We start from the raw sequence: 17,804 nt of genomic DNA on the forward strand, positions 1-17,804 counted from the left end.
CTATCTGAGCTCATCTTATTCCTTTGATCCAGGTAGAGATCTTAAAACCCAAAGAAGATGTCAAGACGCAGGTAAGCTGTTAGTGTTGTGCCAGGATTATCTGTACTCATCCAACAACTGCTGCTCTCCCAATGTCTAATGTCTTCTTGCTCTTCGCAGTAGCCGTTTGCAAGCCAAGCAGCAGCAGCCACTGTCCTGTCAAGAAGAGTCTCCACAAGAACTAAAAACACTAGACTATCTCCAGACCAGAAAAAGGAGAACAGCAGAGGTGACCTATTTGGGCAACTTGAAAAGTTTAATAATACTGAAAGTTCTCCAGTGCATTTGGATGGGACAGTCTTTTACTCTGCCAAGTTATAAAGTGGGATGGGGTAGCAAGAGTTTGCCTGAGCTCTAGAGATGGGTGTGCTGCTCACTGTCAGTGTATTGATGTGTGTCTCTTCTCAGCAGGAGATTAAGAAAAGAGAAGATGGAAAAATTGCTAAAAAACATCAATATGAGATTAAGGTAATTCAATCCTGAATACCAGATCAAACTAGGTGAGGGACTCCATCTGGTTTATGTTGATGGGTGTGAAATGATGCATTTGACACCAGAAAGTATTGAATAGGGGAAGTTTGTATCTTCAGATATTAAAAGCTGTGGGAGCTTAGCACCTCTTTAAATGTTTTTGCCTTTTTTACATGTGACTTTGTTGCAGATAAAGGATCCTTCAATGTAAAAACCACTGCAGAGTAGGTTAGGTGTAAAAGAATAAATCCAGATATTTCAGAACAATTCCATATGCAGAGCAGGTAAGGCCTAGAGGCGAGTCTAAACAAGATCATTGCACTTGTTTTAACTTTAGGTGTGGTTTCACGGCCATTTAGTTGTCTCATAACCATGCAGGCTGTCTTTACTTTCATTTAACAGTTCTTTTGATTATTTAAATCAATTTAGGAATCTGTTTTCACTAACACTGGCTGCTCTTAAAACAAGTGAGGGGCTTTACAGACATTTATTTTAAAGCTGATTAGTAAAATAATATAAGTTTCTCTTGCAAACAATCTTGTTTGCAGTTTTTCTGTTTGTAAAGTAAATGAGACTTAACAGCTGTGGTGAAGTGAAACTCTTCTGATTGTGGGGCTATCTTTGTAAACCTTGAGTAGGAAAAAATGCTGTGTGAGTACATCAGCTGTACTTGGAGTGAAACTGCGTGTCACAACTTACCTTTGCTGAAAGGGGGAAATACTGCTTTCCTGTCTCCTTCCTGGATAGCTGGCCATGCACTGCATCCCCTGCCTTGCTCTGTTTTTGGTTCTCTTTGAATGAAGCAGTATACAGGTTCAGTTAATGTTTTGCCAGGTTAGTGAGTTGAATCAACCCAGCAGAGGGTCTGACAAGCATCAAAGCTGACCAAAGAAGGAAGGGGTGGACTTGGGCAGTGAGGACCACAGGAGAGAAGGAGGAGTAGGACCTCCCTTTTCTCTGGGCTGCACCTTAAGGTCAATTCTGCTGGAATATGTAACTTTACTCTTGGGATACCGAAGTCTGGCTATAAATAGGTTTGGATATACTAAGGGAATCCTGTGTAGTTTACCTTGCAAGTCAACTATATAGGAAAAGTTTCTGTGTTCAGAGGCTGTTGTTGCCATTCTTTATGAATGGGATTTCTCCCCCAACTCCACACAATTAAAGTTCTGTGTCACCATTTTGAAGGTTGTCAGCCACTACAACATTGCATGTGCTCCTTGGATTTGGTATCTCCTTACTTGTATTGGTTATGTAGAGCCAAATAAGTGTTAGTGAAACAGGTTATAGTTAACTACAGTAATCTAGAATTCCTTCTCTGAGGCTTTCTGCATGAATACCTTTGCACTTCTTTCCTTTTGAGTCATTGCATCCCATATTTGGCATTTGCAGGCTGAGAGGTATTAACAGCTGCTGCTTGCTTAGTGGGTATCTAGCTCTGGAGCTGAGATGGGTGGCTCCTCTCTGGAACACTTAATTGGAAGATAACAAGTTGCTGAATTTCCACTGAGAGACAGTAGAACCTCCACCCTCTCCTTTCTTTTCCCTCTGAGTAGATAAGTAGATAGGACTAGCAACCTACAGTCTTCTGTTTTAGTACCAATGAGTATCTTTGCCTTTTGTACTGTAACTGAGCAACTCAAGCAACAAATAGGTTACTTGTGGGTTCATGAACTACAGACGGTTGTCTCTGTCAAAGCTGAGTTCCCCAAATCCATCAAATCTGTTTATACATGTTCCCTCTTTACTGTGAAAGGTTTTATTGGCATTTGATTTGTCTTTCTTGGTTTCGGTGCCTGAATTGATGCTGAGATCCAAAAAGACTAACATACTTTACATATATTGCTGTTACTATAATCTACTTCGTACCTTTCTTACTCTCCCAGTAAAACCAGCATTTTAAAGATACCTTGTTTGTTTTGCAGAGTTGTTGGCCGCCCACGATAACTGGAGGCATCTCGCCTTGCATAATTATTGAAACACCTCACAAAGAATCAGTGACCACTGACTTCTCAAGATTCAAAAAGTACAGGTTCAGTAACCTCTTCATAAATCCGTCGCCTTTGCCTGAACTCAAGTAAGTTTACTTGATGCAGTAGTTGTTGATGTTTCATCAAATATGCTAAACTACTGCAATAAAATCTGTTGCATTGTGCTTGTATAATACACACCTCTGCTTGTCTCCTCATTCCACAAAAAATTCAATGTCTCAAAAAAAAAAAGATAGACATTTTTTTGGTTTTTTTTTCTTGATCTTATTTTATCTTCCCAGACAGATAATTTTCATCTTTCAAAGCTGTCCTTTTATAACAACACTGGAGACTCCAAGTGGTTAAGAGGCACATAATGGTTAAACTAAACTTTTTCAGTACTATTAGAATTGAGTGACCAAAAAATATGAAGCAAAGTTTTCACTGAGAACTTTAAAATGTTCAGATAAACTTGTGGCAATATCACGAGTAGCTTGCTAATGCAGTACAGTATGCTTAGTGCAGTCACAATTCTAGAAAGCTTCCCTTCTGCAGAGGGGTAGATTATATGACTAAATCATAGTTTTCAGTTTCAGAATTTCTTAGACATTCAGGTGTGTTAGATGAGTATCAGCTGCTATTTGTATCAGCCTGGGGTTTAAAGAAAGAGGTGGTAAATTTACTGCAGTGTATTAGGGAAAACTTCTGCTGAGGTGAATGAGAAAAGAAGCAGAATGTGAAGCATTACTTTAAGAGAAACTTTCTAGATACAGTTTGGGTTTTTTTTTGTTCTGGCCAAAACTTGATCAGAACTGGGAGATGATGCCTGTTGATGTTTTGCCTCAAAGCCATGGTCAGATACAGAATTCCATGCAAGGTGTTTAATCCTCTTGTTGATAGACATCTAGTAAAGCTGACCTCCATCCTTTCTGATAAACTGAATAAGAGGATAATTTACTTTTCCTGACTTCTTCACACTTCCCTAATTGCTGTAGGAAGATCGTAATTGATTTCTCAATGCTTGCTTGCTTAAACTGGGGGACTTGTGCTTTAAACAAACAAGTATCTCTCCAGCTTTTAACTTATGATGGCAGAACGAAACTGATGTGGTTTAGAATTTGTAGGCAATACCTGTGATCAGCTCTGTCTCTCTACTTCTGCTTGGGGAAAGGTAAATATAAAGCTCCGAAAAGTTCAGTAGGAGATCATAATTTCACTGGTTAACACACTGTCCCTCTTAGTACCTGCAGCATGAGAAGTACATCTAAGAAAAAGCCGATATCAATTAATAACAAATACAAAGAAACCATATTGATGATATGGGCATCATCTTCCCAAGTAGACTGGAGTGCAAATGTTAGCAATAAACAGGAACTCAGTTTTCCTCTCAGTAGCCTGCTTCTGAACCTTGAAGTAGGCTAGGCAATAAAGGGATGGATGAGTGACTTTTAAATACCATCTGTAAATGTTTTTCTCAAACTAAGCTGGACCAACTTCATGTATGTCTTCTCTTTCTTAGGGAGGGGATGTGTTACCTTTTTTTAGGGGGGAGGCTTTGGTTTTATCTCGCTCTTTGAACAGCAACCCAACTAGGCAAAATAGGAAACTACCTGCATGTGCAACTTTGGGAGGCACATGTTCAGGTTTAATGTCTGTTCTATGGAACTGGACTTGCTGATGATCTTTGCAGGCTGCTGTTGTGGTGGTGTAAAGTGTCCCAGGTACACCTGCAGTTTTGCGATTACCGTAAAGATCTCGTAGTATGTGGAATTTTTGTTTCCGAATGTCTGTAAACAATAAATAGTGTTTTTATTCTCCTTTTGTGAGCTGAATATATACTTAATAATGCTTTGTGTAATTCTATTCTGTAGCTGGGGAAACTCCAAAGATATCTGGCTGAACATCCTGATGAAGGAGAACAGATACGCTCACTGCAAACACTTCACGTCACTACATTCCAGTTTGCAGCCTCACATGAGATCGATACTGTTGGACTGGCTCTTGGAGGTGTGTTCTTTTAGTTACTTTGCCATGTGTTGTGCCTGTGAAGTAGGCAGGTAGAAGCACAGCTTTTATACAAATATCTAATACCAACACATTCTGTTATGAAAAAATGGCAAAACTATTTTGCAACAGAACCAGTGACTTCTTCTGATCCCCTTGGTGAGCTACATCCAGGTCTTCCCTGGCAGGAGATGCTGAATGTTCCACACAGGACAGTGAGCAATAGTAGTTAACTTTTGCCCTTGCCATACTACTTCTTGCAAGGGAGAGAAATCTAATTTTGAGACTTGTAGTGAAATTGCTATAGACAGACCAGGTATGGAACTCTGACTTTACGTGTTAGACTGTATCTAAGCCATGAAACATCTGTATCGAGGACTTGAGTTATCACCCTGTCCCTGTCAAGAGCTTTGGAGTGTCAGCCCCTGGTGCTATTTACTGACTCCATAGGGAATTTTTAATTGTATCATATGAAGAGAGCAGAAGAAAGTAGTACATCAGTGGCTGAGAGCTGAAGGTTCTTGATATAGACAGATCCCTATGTGAAAGGTCTACAAATAAATCATATCCATATTCTGATCTAATTGGTTTACTTAAGACTATTCCAGTTGTCCAATAAAAGCTCTCAATCTTGGCAGCCTATGTGAAGGAGTATCAGTGTTGTAAATAGAAAGTTATGGTTTGGAGGTGTTTCCAAGAACTTTATATTGAGCAAATTCAATCACCACTGCCAAAAGCAATCTTTGCCTGATGCAGTCCTTGCCCATCAGGAGAAGAGTCCTTGCAGGATTATCAATTCCACATCAAGTATTCCAAGGAAGCAGATGTTATGGTGGCACTCTCACTGTCTTGGTGGAGCAGCCAGTGCTAAGAGCAGGGAATTTCAAGAAAAAGGAAAGTGTTTTTGTTTTTTTAATAATATGGGCTGAATATAAAAACTATTCTAGTTGTGTGCTTCTACTTCCTCTAAAGTGTAATTTACATACTACCATTACATTGGTTTGTTGCACTTTTTCTAAAGTCTTGAACTCTTAGGAAATCACCCAGTTTCCAAACAAGAATGTCAGCAAGGGCCTTGCTGTTGTCTGGCTTGGTGGTTCAACACGCCACAGTGGATTTAAATCCCAGCAACTCCTAACACTGTCTTCTGTAATATTATAACTGAGATACTGTTTAATGTTTGGACAACACACTTTTACAATAAGCATTATTATGTTTGGACAACACACTTTTACAATAAGCATTATTATGTTTGGACAATACACTTTTACAATAGTGATGCCATTTATTTATGGGTGGGCCTGATCTGTACAGTTGTGATTCTGAATCTTCTTTGGAACAAATAACATCAGAGTAGCACAGCAATTGGCAAATATTATATCAGGTCTAAAAGAATGGGCTGTGCTATTTCTGCCAACCAGTTGAATTTTTGGTGGTCAGGAAGGGTTTTAATTTGCAAATGAGCCTCCAACCTTATCTTGGGAAATAGCTAATAGTATCCAAGTGAAATAATGAAGCACTTAGGATCTATTTCTTGGATATTCTTTTCTGTTCCTGTTCTTTACTGCATGTAGATTGTAAGTAATTTATAGATATCTAACTGTTTTCTAGTTGTGGAAGGGATATAGAGTTGCAGATAAGATGCATTTGTGGTAGTCTCACCCAAATTAAATTAGAGATTATATGAAAAAGTAGAGCTCCCCCTAAGATCTCCAGGCCTGGGCAATCTCCTCGCCTTTTTTGTTGAACTGACATTTGAAACACTTTGATACAATGCGTGTATTAAAAGTTCTCCCTGCCAGGGAAACACGCACTGGGATGGAGCAGATGGCCGCTCTTGTAGTTTTGTTCCTGCTTAGTGAGGCCGTCAGTGAGCCTGAGGGGCTGCAGGCAGCGCTCCTGGCCTGCCAGCAGAGGCCCCTCCAGCAGCAGCTTCCAGGCTCGTTTGCCGTAGAGCCAAAGGCTTCAGTTTTTTTTAATGGTTCTACCCCGGGACAGACCTACTACGAATACAGGGAGGATTTGCTCACTGACTTCGACTTGAGGTTTGAGCCCTTAGTATTCTTAATCTAGCTAATTAGTGTGTGTGTGTGTGTGTGTGTGTGTGTGCGCACGTTGCGGTTTTGTTGGGGTTTTCCCCTCAACAAGGCTTTGAGTGAAAAACTGTACGCATTTTTAGGAAAAATGATTGCTATTTAAATTGGAAAAAGTATTTTTTCAAAGTATGTTAGTATATCATAGGCAATTTGTGTTTGGATGGGAGCAATGGGAAATACCTTTTCCAATCCCATACTAACCGTTGCACCCTTCCACACTTAGGTATATGATGGTTTGTGTGTGCAAAAGATGAAATAGTGCACATTGTGTTTTGCTATTAAAGCTTGAATACTCCAATGTGTGTACACAGTTATATAACAGAAAACTGAATTGGTTTCTTTTTCCTGTTGTAGGTGTGTGAGGTGTATGCACTCCATCGGGAAACCTTCTATCTAGCTCAAGACTTTTTTGATAGATTCATGTTGACACAAAAGAATATTAACAAGAGCATGCTTCAGCTCATAGGAATTACCTCGTTATTCATTGCCTCCAAACTTGAGGTAAGAATCTCTCTTACAGGGAGGATATTGAATTTGGAGTAACTAAAAGGACGGTGATAACATTTATTTCTTCTGTCTGAATCTTTTGAACTTGATGGTGTATGTACAATACTGAGGGTCAGAAGGGGAAATTTTTTTGTCTTCCTTCAGCTGTGCATATGTCAATCTCTTGGAGTGTAGTCTTTGTCCTCCCTTTCCTGAGCAGCAGGGAAGGAGACCACATAAACTTAAAAGGCATGCAAACGTGCTAGAAGTAGCTTTGTTTTGTTTTGTCTTGTCTTTTTTCAAATATACAGCAGTTGGCAAACAGTCTCAGGAATGGGTGTGGGACTTGAACAAAACCAAGCCTAAGTCTCAAACTGCCTGTACATCAGGCTGATATCCTTATAAACCCATTTAGTGGAGTTTTAGTCTTTTAAAGTGCAGCAATGGTGACATGTTACATTGTGTGCTACAGCTCCGAGCCAAGAGCATATTTTTGTGTAGTGCATGGTAGGCCAGGCTGAGCGGAACATTTGGGATATTATGTTTTAATACTGGGAATCTCACTGTTATTCCCAGTGTAAGGTTCTGTGCTACCTGTCCTAAGGAAGTGTGTGGGGCTGTAGAGTGGCCACAGAGCCAGCTGGTATAGAAGGAGTTTTGCTGGCACACACTCTTTTACTAACACACCTAGCTATGCTTGGTCCCAACTGGCATGACTGGGTTGGCAAATTTCCTTGTTAACCATCTCTGCAGTATGGATTTTGCCAGTTAGAGTGGCTGGCATTTTCTCTCATCTTTCTCTAGCTTTTTAATTTTTTTTTTTTAATCTGCACAACTACCTCAGCACTGATGTTGCAGGTAACCTGTAGTAGCCACCCATTTCTAGCACAGCAGTGTCCTGTACCAGAATTAGGATGGTGCATGTTTTCCCATCAGTTGGAATGGCTGAGTAGAAAGAGTATAAATGAAAGGGGATTCTGATTGCTTGGTCAGCATTTATTTCCACAAAAGCTAAAAGAGTTGCTGTAACTCCGTTGTGTTTTACAACATATTAAAAAACAAGTAGGTTATATGTTATCTCCTCATCCTGTGAGTTTCAGGTTACCTCACACATGAGAAAAACACTGTTGTAGCATAAGGAATGTAAACATGTTGATAGGGACAGAAAAGTATTTGCCAGTATTTTCTCAGTCTTTCTTAGAACTGTAAGACACTCTAATCTTCATTTTCCCTCCCTTCTCTCCCTTTAAAGGAAATCTATGCTCCTAAAATACAGGAATTTGCTTATGTCACTGATGGTGCTTGCAGTGAAGATGATATTGTAAGAATGGAACTTATTATGTTAAAGGTAATAACTTAGCTGTGTTTTTAAGTGCTGGTTGGAAGACTGTCCAGCTGAGCCTTGTGTTTTAATGTCACTTATTTGCTTAGAAAGAACACGTTTAGTACGTCCCTGTTTCTGTTGTATGTGCAGTGGACCTCTGAAGCCCCTGGCTGGGGTACAGTCCCTGACTGTGAGAAGTCAAGCAGGTTTCTCATGCTTGTATGAACATAAAGGTTCTTACTGGGGCAGGCTAGAAGGCTGTCAGTGTAATGCACTGTGCTTTCCAAGGTCCCTTGCTGTCCAGGAACAGGGGTCTCTAGAGAGCCAGGCAAAGACCTGATACTACTCAGTGCCCCTCATGTTGGCAAGGATCCATCCTTACCAGCACAGAACTCTTTGTAAATCTATTCTTCCTTAACAGATATGAGCTGCAGGTTCAGGCAGCTAGCCTGAAGGCTTGAGGAAATACTCTTTAACTTCTGAATGGGGAAGGTACACAAGATCCAACTGCAAAAGCATAGGGATACATGTTTGTGCTGATCGTAGCAAACCCTGTTCAAAAAGCAGTGAGAATGCAATCTGAAGTGACTGTTTGTACTTGAAATTGTACATGATCATTAGGGTCTTTTAACAATCTGTGCAATAATCTCATAAGAAGGGGTATGTGAAGAAGTCAGAGCAGAAAACTATCCTCAAGTGGTTTAAGGCACTTAACTGTTTGGTAAATATTTGCAGGCTTTAAAATGGGAACTCTGTCCAGTGACAATTGTCTCCTGGCTGAACCTCTATCTTCAAGTGGATGCTCTGAAGGATGTTCCAAAAGTGCTGCTACCTCAGTATTCTCAGGAAAAATTCATTCAGATAGCACAGGTAGGTACTAAACTGTTGGAAAGTGCTTCTTGGAGTGATGACAAGAAAAACTTAACATTACACCTCAAAAGCCATGAAAGGAAGTGTTCCCTTGTTTACACTCACCTGTTACTTTTTAAGGAATGTGCAAGTTTGACTCTACCACCAAAGTTCATATTCAGTTTTGAGGACAAGCACCCCTGTTTCTTGTCTCCCTGCTTCACATATTTTAAAATTTTACTGTACCCTGGAAAAATAAAAATCTCTGTTATTTCTTTAATTGCTATACACTGTAGCACTCGGTAAACAGCAGCAACAGCTCTGAGAGGGAGGTGGATAATTTAGGACCCTACAGAAAGTTGGCTGGTTTTAACTGTGTTGCCCCTAACTGTGTTTCTGTGTAATTGCTGAGAAGGCAGCCTGGGGAGTGTTTTGTCTGTTTTGAGTGTGTGGTTCAGTTTGCATGGGCATGTATTGTGCCTAATCTCAGGTTTACTGAAGCTGGGTAGCTCAGTGATGTAAATACCACACTAGGTAGTATTTAAATTTATTAAAGTATTTTCTTGGAGCTCAGCCCTGTTCCAGGGCAGAACCTGTAGGAATGTGTATGCATAGCCATCTCTGAGACAGGATTATGCTAAAGTATCAGCTGTTAAAATTTGTTACTCTTCATTTCCTCAGCTTTTAGATCTGTGTATTCTGGATGTGAATTCTTTGGATTTCCAGTACAGAACACTAGCTGCTGCAGCGCTCTGCCACTATACCTCAATTGAAATAGTTAAGAAAGCTTCAGGTAAGACACAGCTATAAAGCTTGGCCTTGTTGAGCAGGGAATTCTGGAAGCTATCACAGGCCCAAGGCAGCTGGAGTGTATTGGTTTACCACACTGCCAAAGAGCAAAAGCTACAGGGACACTAATAGTTTGTTCTGTGGGTTTCTTTTCCCCCTAATTTCACTTCCTACCATTTCAGATGTTACAAAGACTCAAAAAAGAAGGACACCCCTTCAGAAGTGCAGTCTTTGCTAAGGAAATGAGGCAGATTTACTGTTCTTGGTTTTGGGATAATACTCGCTCTATTATTTCCCATTATTTGAGGGATCATTAGCTAAATATTTGGCTACTTTTTCTCCTAAAATGTAGTTCCCAAGCAGTCATGTCTCTCAGCAGCACCCAGGGTATATTTTTATAGCATGACCCAAAACATTCTGTTGAAGCTGAAAGTTGCTTCAGCCTTCCCTGGAAAGCACCAAGAACCCTTGTGACCTGCACTCACCATCCTTAGCCACTACCCTTTCATGTAACAAGCATAAGAAAATGCTGCCAGTTTCTGGGAGGATGCTTCTGAATTTCTATCTGCACTATTATTTATTGTTTTTTTAAACTTATGGCCATTTTGGAACACTGCAACTCCTTCATAATGTTTAAATATATTCCTGTGTTCTATTCCCTAGGCTTAGATTGGGAGAACATTTCAGAGTGTGTAGAATGGATGGTTCCTTTTGTGAACGTGGCAAAAAGATTCCCTGTGAAGCTTAAGAACTTTAAGAAGGTTGCAGCAGAAGATCGACATAATATCCAGACACACACGAATTACTTGGACATGCTGGTAGGTGGCCTATGGATGTGCAGTTCAGGCAGCTGAGGGTACATTACACATCCCTTCTCCCTGCTCACACCTGGCCTGGCTCTGCTCAGCCAGTGTGGTCAGATGTGCCCAACTACCAGTGATGCTGTAAACAACATGTGTTTTACTGTAACCTTCCCAGGCCATAAGCAAACACTTGGATTACCAGCACTGGAGAGGTGTTCCTAAGATAATAATCTTTACTTCATTGTGTAATGTCACCTTGGCTTTACTCAGTATCCTAACTCTGGAGTACTTGAATTGTATGAGTGGTGTGAGGTAGCACTGCTGACTAGTGACACAAAAGAGCCAACCTTGTGGCGGGTACTAACTGGTGTCTTCTTCCCCCCATTCACAGGAAGAAGTGAACAGTGGAGTAGTGTCCACTGCCCCAGGTCAGTTATCGCCCCTGTCAACAGGTGGAATAATAACTCCTCCCAAAAGCACAGAGAAGAAATGAAATAGTCAAACATCATTAACAGATTCAGAAACAGGACTTGGTGCTTCAGAACAAGACCACACTAAAGGTGACTCATGTTCTTTACTGCTATTCAAGACTTTGGCAGTAAAAGACACAGCAGGAAATTGAGACCAGCATCATCCTTGAGACTTGACAAAAAGAGTTCAGCTGAGCATTCCACCCTGCTGTCACAGGAGCCCGGACCACCTTGGTCCATTATGACACAACTTAGTTTAATTCTCACCATTCCTAACTTATTAATTTCAAGAACTTTTTTAATAGTGCCTAGTGGAAAAATTGGTCCACTCAGCTTACATGTCACACTTGCTTTAATTTGGGCTAAATGTGCAGGAGAACTTATTGACAGCTTGTACCGATTACCACTTCGTGACTTGTTCTTTTCCTTCTCTTGCTAAGGTCAGAGCTCACTGCCTGTCAGTTAGTCCCCCAGCTCAGGTGCAGTATTACAGAGGCCTGTGGGTAAGCAGTTTATGTCTGAAACCACTCTGCCGGTGCAGTACAGTGTAGCCAGCCTTGTATCAAATTCCAGCTCCACAGGAGGCTGATAAATTTCTGGCAGCCATTTAAGCCTGCCATAAACTTTGGTTTTAATGTTATCACTGACCTCAGGTAAGAGTATCAGCAAAGGACCTGCTGCTGAAGTAACCATAACTGGAAGTACAGTCCTGGAAGGAAGGAGTTCTCTCCTATACGAGCCAGCCACCAACTTGCAAAAAGAACATAATGAGAACTGGAGAAGGTATGGAATAAAGTGAGCTGCAGGTACTCTACAACCACTCCCGTCATAGGAACAGTATTTTAAACTGTGGAGCTGTAAGTTATCAGTGTTTTATAAACAGCATTAACTACTGTGTTTTTCTTGGAATATTCACTACCTCTGAGTCACTTCTGTGATGAAGGGCAGTACTGGGAAAGATGGGTATCAGTCCTCCTCCCTCTTTCATGATGCTCTTACCTGTGCCTCATGTCCAGGGACAAGTGTTACATGACACTGAGCAGCCCCTGAAGCTGCACTAGAGCATCAGGTGCCACCCACATCCACATTACACTCACACCAACTTGACAAACTTGAATTCATGTCTTCTTCAAACAAGCCATTGTGGAACTAGCTGAAGTTGCTTCCAGCCTTCTGTACAGTTTGTAAAAATAAGGGGTTTATTATAAGATTTCATCTATTTCTAAGAAGAAAGATACTAGGCTGTAAATGTTGTATAAAAATTTAAATGCGTTTTTAAAAATAATAAAGTCTTGAAAGATTTTTTTTCACTTTTATGTGTTTTATAATAAATCTTCCAGCATTTGCCTAGAAGTAAAGTTTTGCCATTGCTTGAAGAAACTTCTTTTTCCTTCTCTGTGCAGCAAGCTGTAGGACTTCCTCTGGATTACTGGCATTCAGCTCTGTCTGGCCAATGGCTTTTATCTTGAAACAGAAGAGGAGAGACACCATTAGCAAAAGGCCTTCCAGTAAAGCTGTTTCATTTCAAGGCATTTTCAGCACTAGTTCCGTGGGTGATTTATTTCTGTAACATGCTCTGCCACCCCATCCCTACAACTTTAGAGCCACAGCTTCACAGGAGCACACAGACTCTAAAAGAATTGTGTGACAAAATTAAAACTGGAAGTGGCAATTCTTTTTAAATGTGGTTTCAGGGAAGGAAAGACGCTCTAAAGAAATGCCAGCACCCTGAGCCCCCCAGTTTAACTTACTGCTATCTGCCGCTTGTCTGTCTCGCCTCTTTTGTGGTGGAGATCTGAGGGCCAGTCAAGGCAAGTCACTTAGAGAGGAAACAGACTTATCCCAGCTGGGAACATCCACTATGAGTGGCATTCCAGCAAAAGGATACATGTCAAATACTCCAAGATGGTGACATCCCAGATGTATTCATAGTAAGAATCCATGGCATCATGACTGAAGGACAAGGCAGGTTAGGTTAACTGACACATTCACATTCTGGGTTTATGCATCTATAAACTTTGTTGTAACATTTACCTGTTCTGTTCCTGCAGTGCCTTAAACGCAGTTTTATAATCAACTTCTCTGAGGAACTGGCACAAAATAGCTACCTGTAAGGAAAGACTTGCAGTGATTCTGACAGCCTGAATTCCACCCACACTAAAACCTTCCACACACCACCTTGCTAATCCCAGTGCCTTTCTGGACCTAATCTAGTTTTAGCAAATTCTGAGCACCTGAATAGGGCTTGTTCTGACACATCAACAGTGGCGATACCTAAGAGGAATTTACTCAGATCTGAAGGGACTGACTTGGTTTCCAGGTTTCTAAATGCATTTAACAGCTTTTAAATCAGAGCCAAATATAAGCTTGTTACTTCTTGGAGAATGAACGATCCCACTGAACAGCAACAGCCACCTGTGGTTATCATGAAGAACAAGGCCAGGTTCCCAACACCACCCCACAGATACTGTACTGTTCCTCTAAAAAAAAATCTGCATTATAAGAGAAAAGTAGGCTAAAGCACTCACAGACTACTACTTTTTAGAACATTTCCAAATATATGTTTATTTACTCATTAATTTCAGTCCTTTGTGTGTCCTAGAAGCAAAGGTAACAACAAAATCTACTTTGCTGCAGATTGCCTTTCCAAGGAAAGTTGGATTTAGTCTTTTTAAAAAAGTTCTCCCCGCTTTTTATCATCAAAATATTAACAAATATTTTACTTAATGCCATGTTTCACCTCTCACCTGGGTGTGACAGTTTAGTAAAGAGCAGCACTTGATCATTCTTTTTATCACCTAGAGAAGGGTTAAAAACACAAAACACAAGTTCTGAGATGCTCATTTTGGAACACAAACAGCAATTTTTCTGATTTTTTTTTTTTTAATGCAAGGGACCCACTAAATAGCTATTTACATTCTTCTAAGCCCCCTAACCTTGGGGTTTTAGCATATCCACTGATCAACTGAGCGTTCATCACTTCAGAGATGTCCCAAGGGTCAGCATGTGCTGAGGAGCAGCACCCTGTGTTTGTGTGAGGCAGCCAGGCCCTCTGCTCTGGCAAAAAGCTTCACCTTTACGTCCTGCCACCCACAGGAAAGGCCTGGTGGGTGGGACCAGCACTGACAAAGCTCTGACACCAAGGCAGGCCCCTGGTGCTGTGTGACAGCACAGGCGTCCCTCTGGGACTCCTGCACCATGGCAGCCTGGCACAAGGCACAGCTTAGACCAGGCTGTGAACATTCAGGATTTCCAGATGGCATCTGGAGCTCTCACTGGCCCTATAAATGGGAACATGAAAGGAATAGTAATTGGATAGGACACCTTCCTTGGGTCTAGACAGTTCCTTCCTACTGCCTAGCAAAACACAGACTACAAGGAACGCAATGGTTTCCTAATGAACAAGCAAATGCCTGGAAAAAGGTTAAGTGACAACCTGCACGATACATGCTGTGTCTGGGATTGAGGATTCCCCCAGAACACAGAGAGATGATGGGGCTCTCACTCACAGCCCATTCACAAGTGACAAACCACTTGTTACACCCACTTGCAAAGTGCACAGATACCTGCTCTGCTGTGCCTCCAGCACGCCCTGACAAGGGTAAACTACAGTCCCACCCCTTTCTAGACAATCCTGCACAGCCCTGATGCAGCTCTGCTCAGTCAGAGTCTGGGGAAAAAGTACCAGTGCGTGGGAAAAGGAGCCAGTGTTGTATGGATCTCACTACTAATGTGATCCATGCTTCTTACCCTCTTCCATGTTAACCGGAGCAGACAGTATTTCAGAAGCATTTAGACAGGACACAAAGTTTGCCTGCACCACGGGTGGAAACAAGCAGGCTCCGTCCATGCGATACCAGCACTGGAAGCACAGATATAAAACCCCAGAGGCTACAGGAATGTGTGTATGCTGAACAGTTTTGTCTCTATGTAGAATCAGGATGCTGACTGAATCCAGGGATTTTTGTAAATCTAAATCCCACTTTAACTCACCTGGTCTGTGTACACATCTGGTGGCACCATCTTATTAAAGAAGTCTGAGCATACAGCTCCTGCCTGTAGGTAATAGTGAAGGGCTGCTGAATACTGATTCGTTGCTGCCATGGAAAAAAGCAAAATAAGGTCTTAAAAGTAAATACAGCAGTTACTTAGTAGTCAGATCAATTATTTATAGAATTATTCAGATATATATATTTCATAGCTGAATTCTACTGGGGAAGTGACTTGTGTACCATTGTTTAAAAAGCATGGACACACAGGAGGTGGTAAAACAGTGATAGATGGATGGGAAACTACATAATCAGGAAAACTAGTATCATACACAAAGTTCTGCCTTTTGAGAAATACTTTTAATTTTTTCAGGTAGTTATCTTGAATCCATCAGCACTAAGAGTGGAAAAGAAGTTTGCCTTCAGCGAACTTAGCACACACAGTGGCAGTAAAGAAGTTTAGTTGGTGAAGTGAGAGGAACAGCTGATGCCACCACAGGCCTCTCATGGTTCAGCATCAGTTCTACTCCCAGCTCTTCCTGAAATGAGGATAAGACCTCCAGGGGCTCTGCGGCAGGAGCAGCTTGTCCACATTGCTGCTGAAATACAGACCTGGCACATGCCAGGAGTGCTCCAACCACTGTTGTTTCAGGCACCGGATTTGAGGATCCCTACATAATGTTTCCTTCCGGGATGCTGCTGCACTTCATACAAGCAGTAAACTGCCAGTTTATAACCCTGAATCATTCTCCCATATATAAGGTGACAGCACTGAACACTTGATTAGACCCTTCCCCTCACCCCAAGGATTATAAAGCATCTTCTAGACAAATGGGTCTCCTTTGGGAGCAACAGACTCGCATTTCTGCACTACATCTTACTGTACACCACAGACATCCTTCCAGTCCAAAAACAGATTTGGAAACTTGCACCTTGACTCTGTGATAGCCCAAAGTACTGGCAAGTAGATGCCAGAGGCACAGAAAATACCATTTTATGGCCAGAAAAGAACCATCTGGTGTGAAAGCTAAATTTCACTAAAGTGGTTTCAGCAGATAATTTAAGTGGAAGAATGGTCACTCTGAGTTTGGCTATGGCCATGTCCTTCTCTAGCACATACAACAGGCAGTACCCTACCTGTCTGGTTGTCTTCAGGAAGTTCATTCTTCTGCACCTACCCTTCTGCTCTATTTACTCACACTATAAAGCAAGCCCCAGGAACTGACTCTAGACTGGGGAATAATTTAACAGAGCATAGTATCACACAGGCTGGGCAAGTTTTCCCCAGGCAACTGCTGCCCTGGTGTGGTCTGGATACGCTGTCATGGTGCCCAGAACCTAAAACTCTTTGTATTGTCCTAATTCTGCTGGCTGCTCCCAGCTGAGGGGCAAGAATAAATACTGGGGGAGTGGCAGGTGAGGACAGAATGACAGGGAAGCACTTCCCATCACAACCAATACCAGATGAGTTCATACTTCCTCTTTTACAAAGCCTAGAGACTTCTCTATATAAAATACAGATCCTCTCCACTCTGCTCATCTTCTGCTCCAGTGAAGCTGATCTCCAAATTTAAAAGCAACCACTATTCACAACTTTCCATTCACTTATAAAACACTCAATTGTCAGGAGTTTGCACAATTATACCACTCAAGAACCAACTGCACTACAAAAGTAAATTTAAAGTGGACTGTTAAAGTTCCCCTTACTCTAAAAGCAAGTCTGCATGACCCATTGGAAGCTTAGTCTCTCTGTGGGCTTAGACAACCTCCCAAATACACCTACACTATCCCCTCTGAAGATTTTAACCTCATGTGTCACTTAAACTTATTTTTCATAAGAGAAAATACAGGGAGGATTATGTCAAGCAAAACCCAGAGCAGCAAGGTACCCCTACACATATGCTAAAACCAGACATTGGTTTCACTTACCAAAATAAATATCTGCCTGAATAATTAACCAGAAGTGGTTGTTTGCATTGATAGTCAACGCATAGCTGACCAGCTCTTTTACTGTAACAGCTACAGCTTCGAAGTCCACTGATTGAAGACTAAAGGAAAAAAGAAAGAAAAGTAAGTCCTAAATGATTGCTTTGGGTTTTTTAACCACTAATCTGATTTCCCATCTAGTTTAAGTCCAAAGCACCTTGCATCAAGTGTCAAGCAAAAATAACTCCAGAAAAGATTTAGTGTTGACTAAGACTACTGTTGATTTGTTCCAATACAGTAAATCTGACTTGGACAAAAAGTCAGAACTTCATACGTGGGTGACACTATGAAAAGATTCTGTGCAGATATGTTCAGTTTCAAGAAGTTTCAAGACAACATCTGAAACCACTATAAATTTATCCCAGCACCTCCATGAATGGCCAGAGACAGCAATCTCTGGAGAACTATGAAAATAGCTCAGCAAGGAGGGCTGGGAATGGTTTGGCACACCGGGCAGCCTTTCCCAAAGTTTACGTGCAATCTCCATTTTTAAAAATATAGGGTTTTTTGACCTTCCTACTAAATTCT

The 17,804-nt window shown here is 41.2% G+C and overlaps 2 protein-coding genes across 5 annotated transcripts in view; one reads left to right on the forward strand and one right to left on the reverse strand.

The window, feature by feature from the left end:
* Positions 1-12,838, forward strand: CCNE2 (cyclin E2). 4 transcript variants are annotated; one of them, XM_029959318.1, is made up of 11 exons: positions 1-71; positions 160-268; positions 448-507; positions 2,436-2,587; positions 4,352-4,487; positions 6,935-7,081; positions 8,319-8,414; positions 9,126-9,260; positions 9,921-10,032; positions 10,692-10,846; positions 11,223-12,837. In XM_029959318.1, exons 1-11 carry the CDS (start codon positions 58-60, stop codon positions 11,322-11,324), a joined length of 1,218 nt encoding a protein of 405 aa, XP_029815178.1. In that variant the 5' UTR covers positions 1-57; the 3' UTR covers positions 11,325-12,837. The 4 variants fall into 4 exon arrangements, with proteins under 4 accessions (XP_029815178.1, XP_029815179.1, XP_017933899.1 ...); XM_029959319.1 differs by having other exon boundaries at positions 451-507; XM_018078410.2 differs by having other exon boundaries at positions 31-71; positions 163-268; positions 11,223-12,838.
* Positions 12,414-17,804, reverse strand: part of INTS8 (integrator complex subunit 8) — a 23,238-nt gene continuing 17,847 nt past the window's right edge. The window contains exons 21-27 of the mRNA XM_029959287.1: positions 17,220-17,338; positions 15,295-15,398; positions 14,049-14,099; positions 13,336-13,409; positions 13,190-13,254; positions 13,053-13,096; positions 12,414-12,765 (exon numbers count right to left, since the gene is read on the reverse strand). Coding sequence (XP_029815147.1) covers positions 12,649-12,765; positions 13,053-13,096; positions 13,190-13,254; positions 13,336-13,409; positions 14,049-14,099; positions 15,295-15,398; positions 17,220-17,338 — 574 coding nt within the window. The 3' untranslated portion in view covers positions 12,414-12,648. The remainder of the gene's footprint in view (positions 12,766-13,052; positions 13,097-13,189; positions 13,255-13,335; positions 13,410-14,048; positions 14,100-15,294; positions 15,399-17,219; positions 17,339-17,804) is intronic.

Source organism: Manacus vitellinus, unplaced genomic scaffold (genome assembly GCF_001715985.3).
Source record: "Manacus vitellinus isolate BGI_N305 unplaced genomic scaffold, ASM171598v3 scaffold_1_pilon, whole genome shotgun sequence".
Taxonomy (NCBI): Eukaryota; Metazoa; Chordata; class Aves; order Passeriformes; family Pipridae; genus Manacus; species Manacus vitellinus.

Coding starts and splice junctions, on each gene's coding strand:
- CCNE2 (XM_029959318.1), top strand. Junction 508..2,435: donor AACATCAATATGAGATTAAG/GTAATTCAATCC, acceptor TTTGTTTTGCAG/AGTTGTTGGCCGCCCACGAT. Junction 4,488..6,934: donor TGTTGGACTGGCTCTTGGAG/GTGTGTTCTTTT, acceptor TTCCTGTTGTAG/GTGTGTGAGGTGTATGCACT.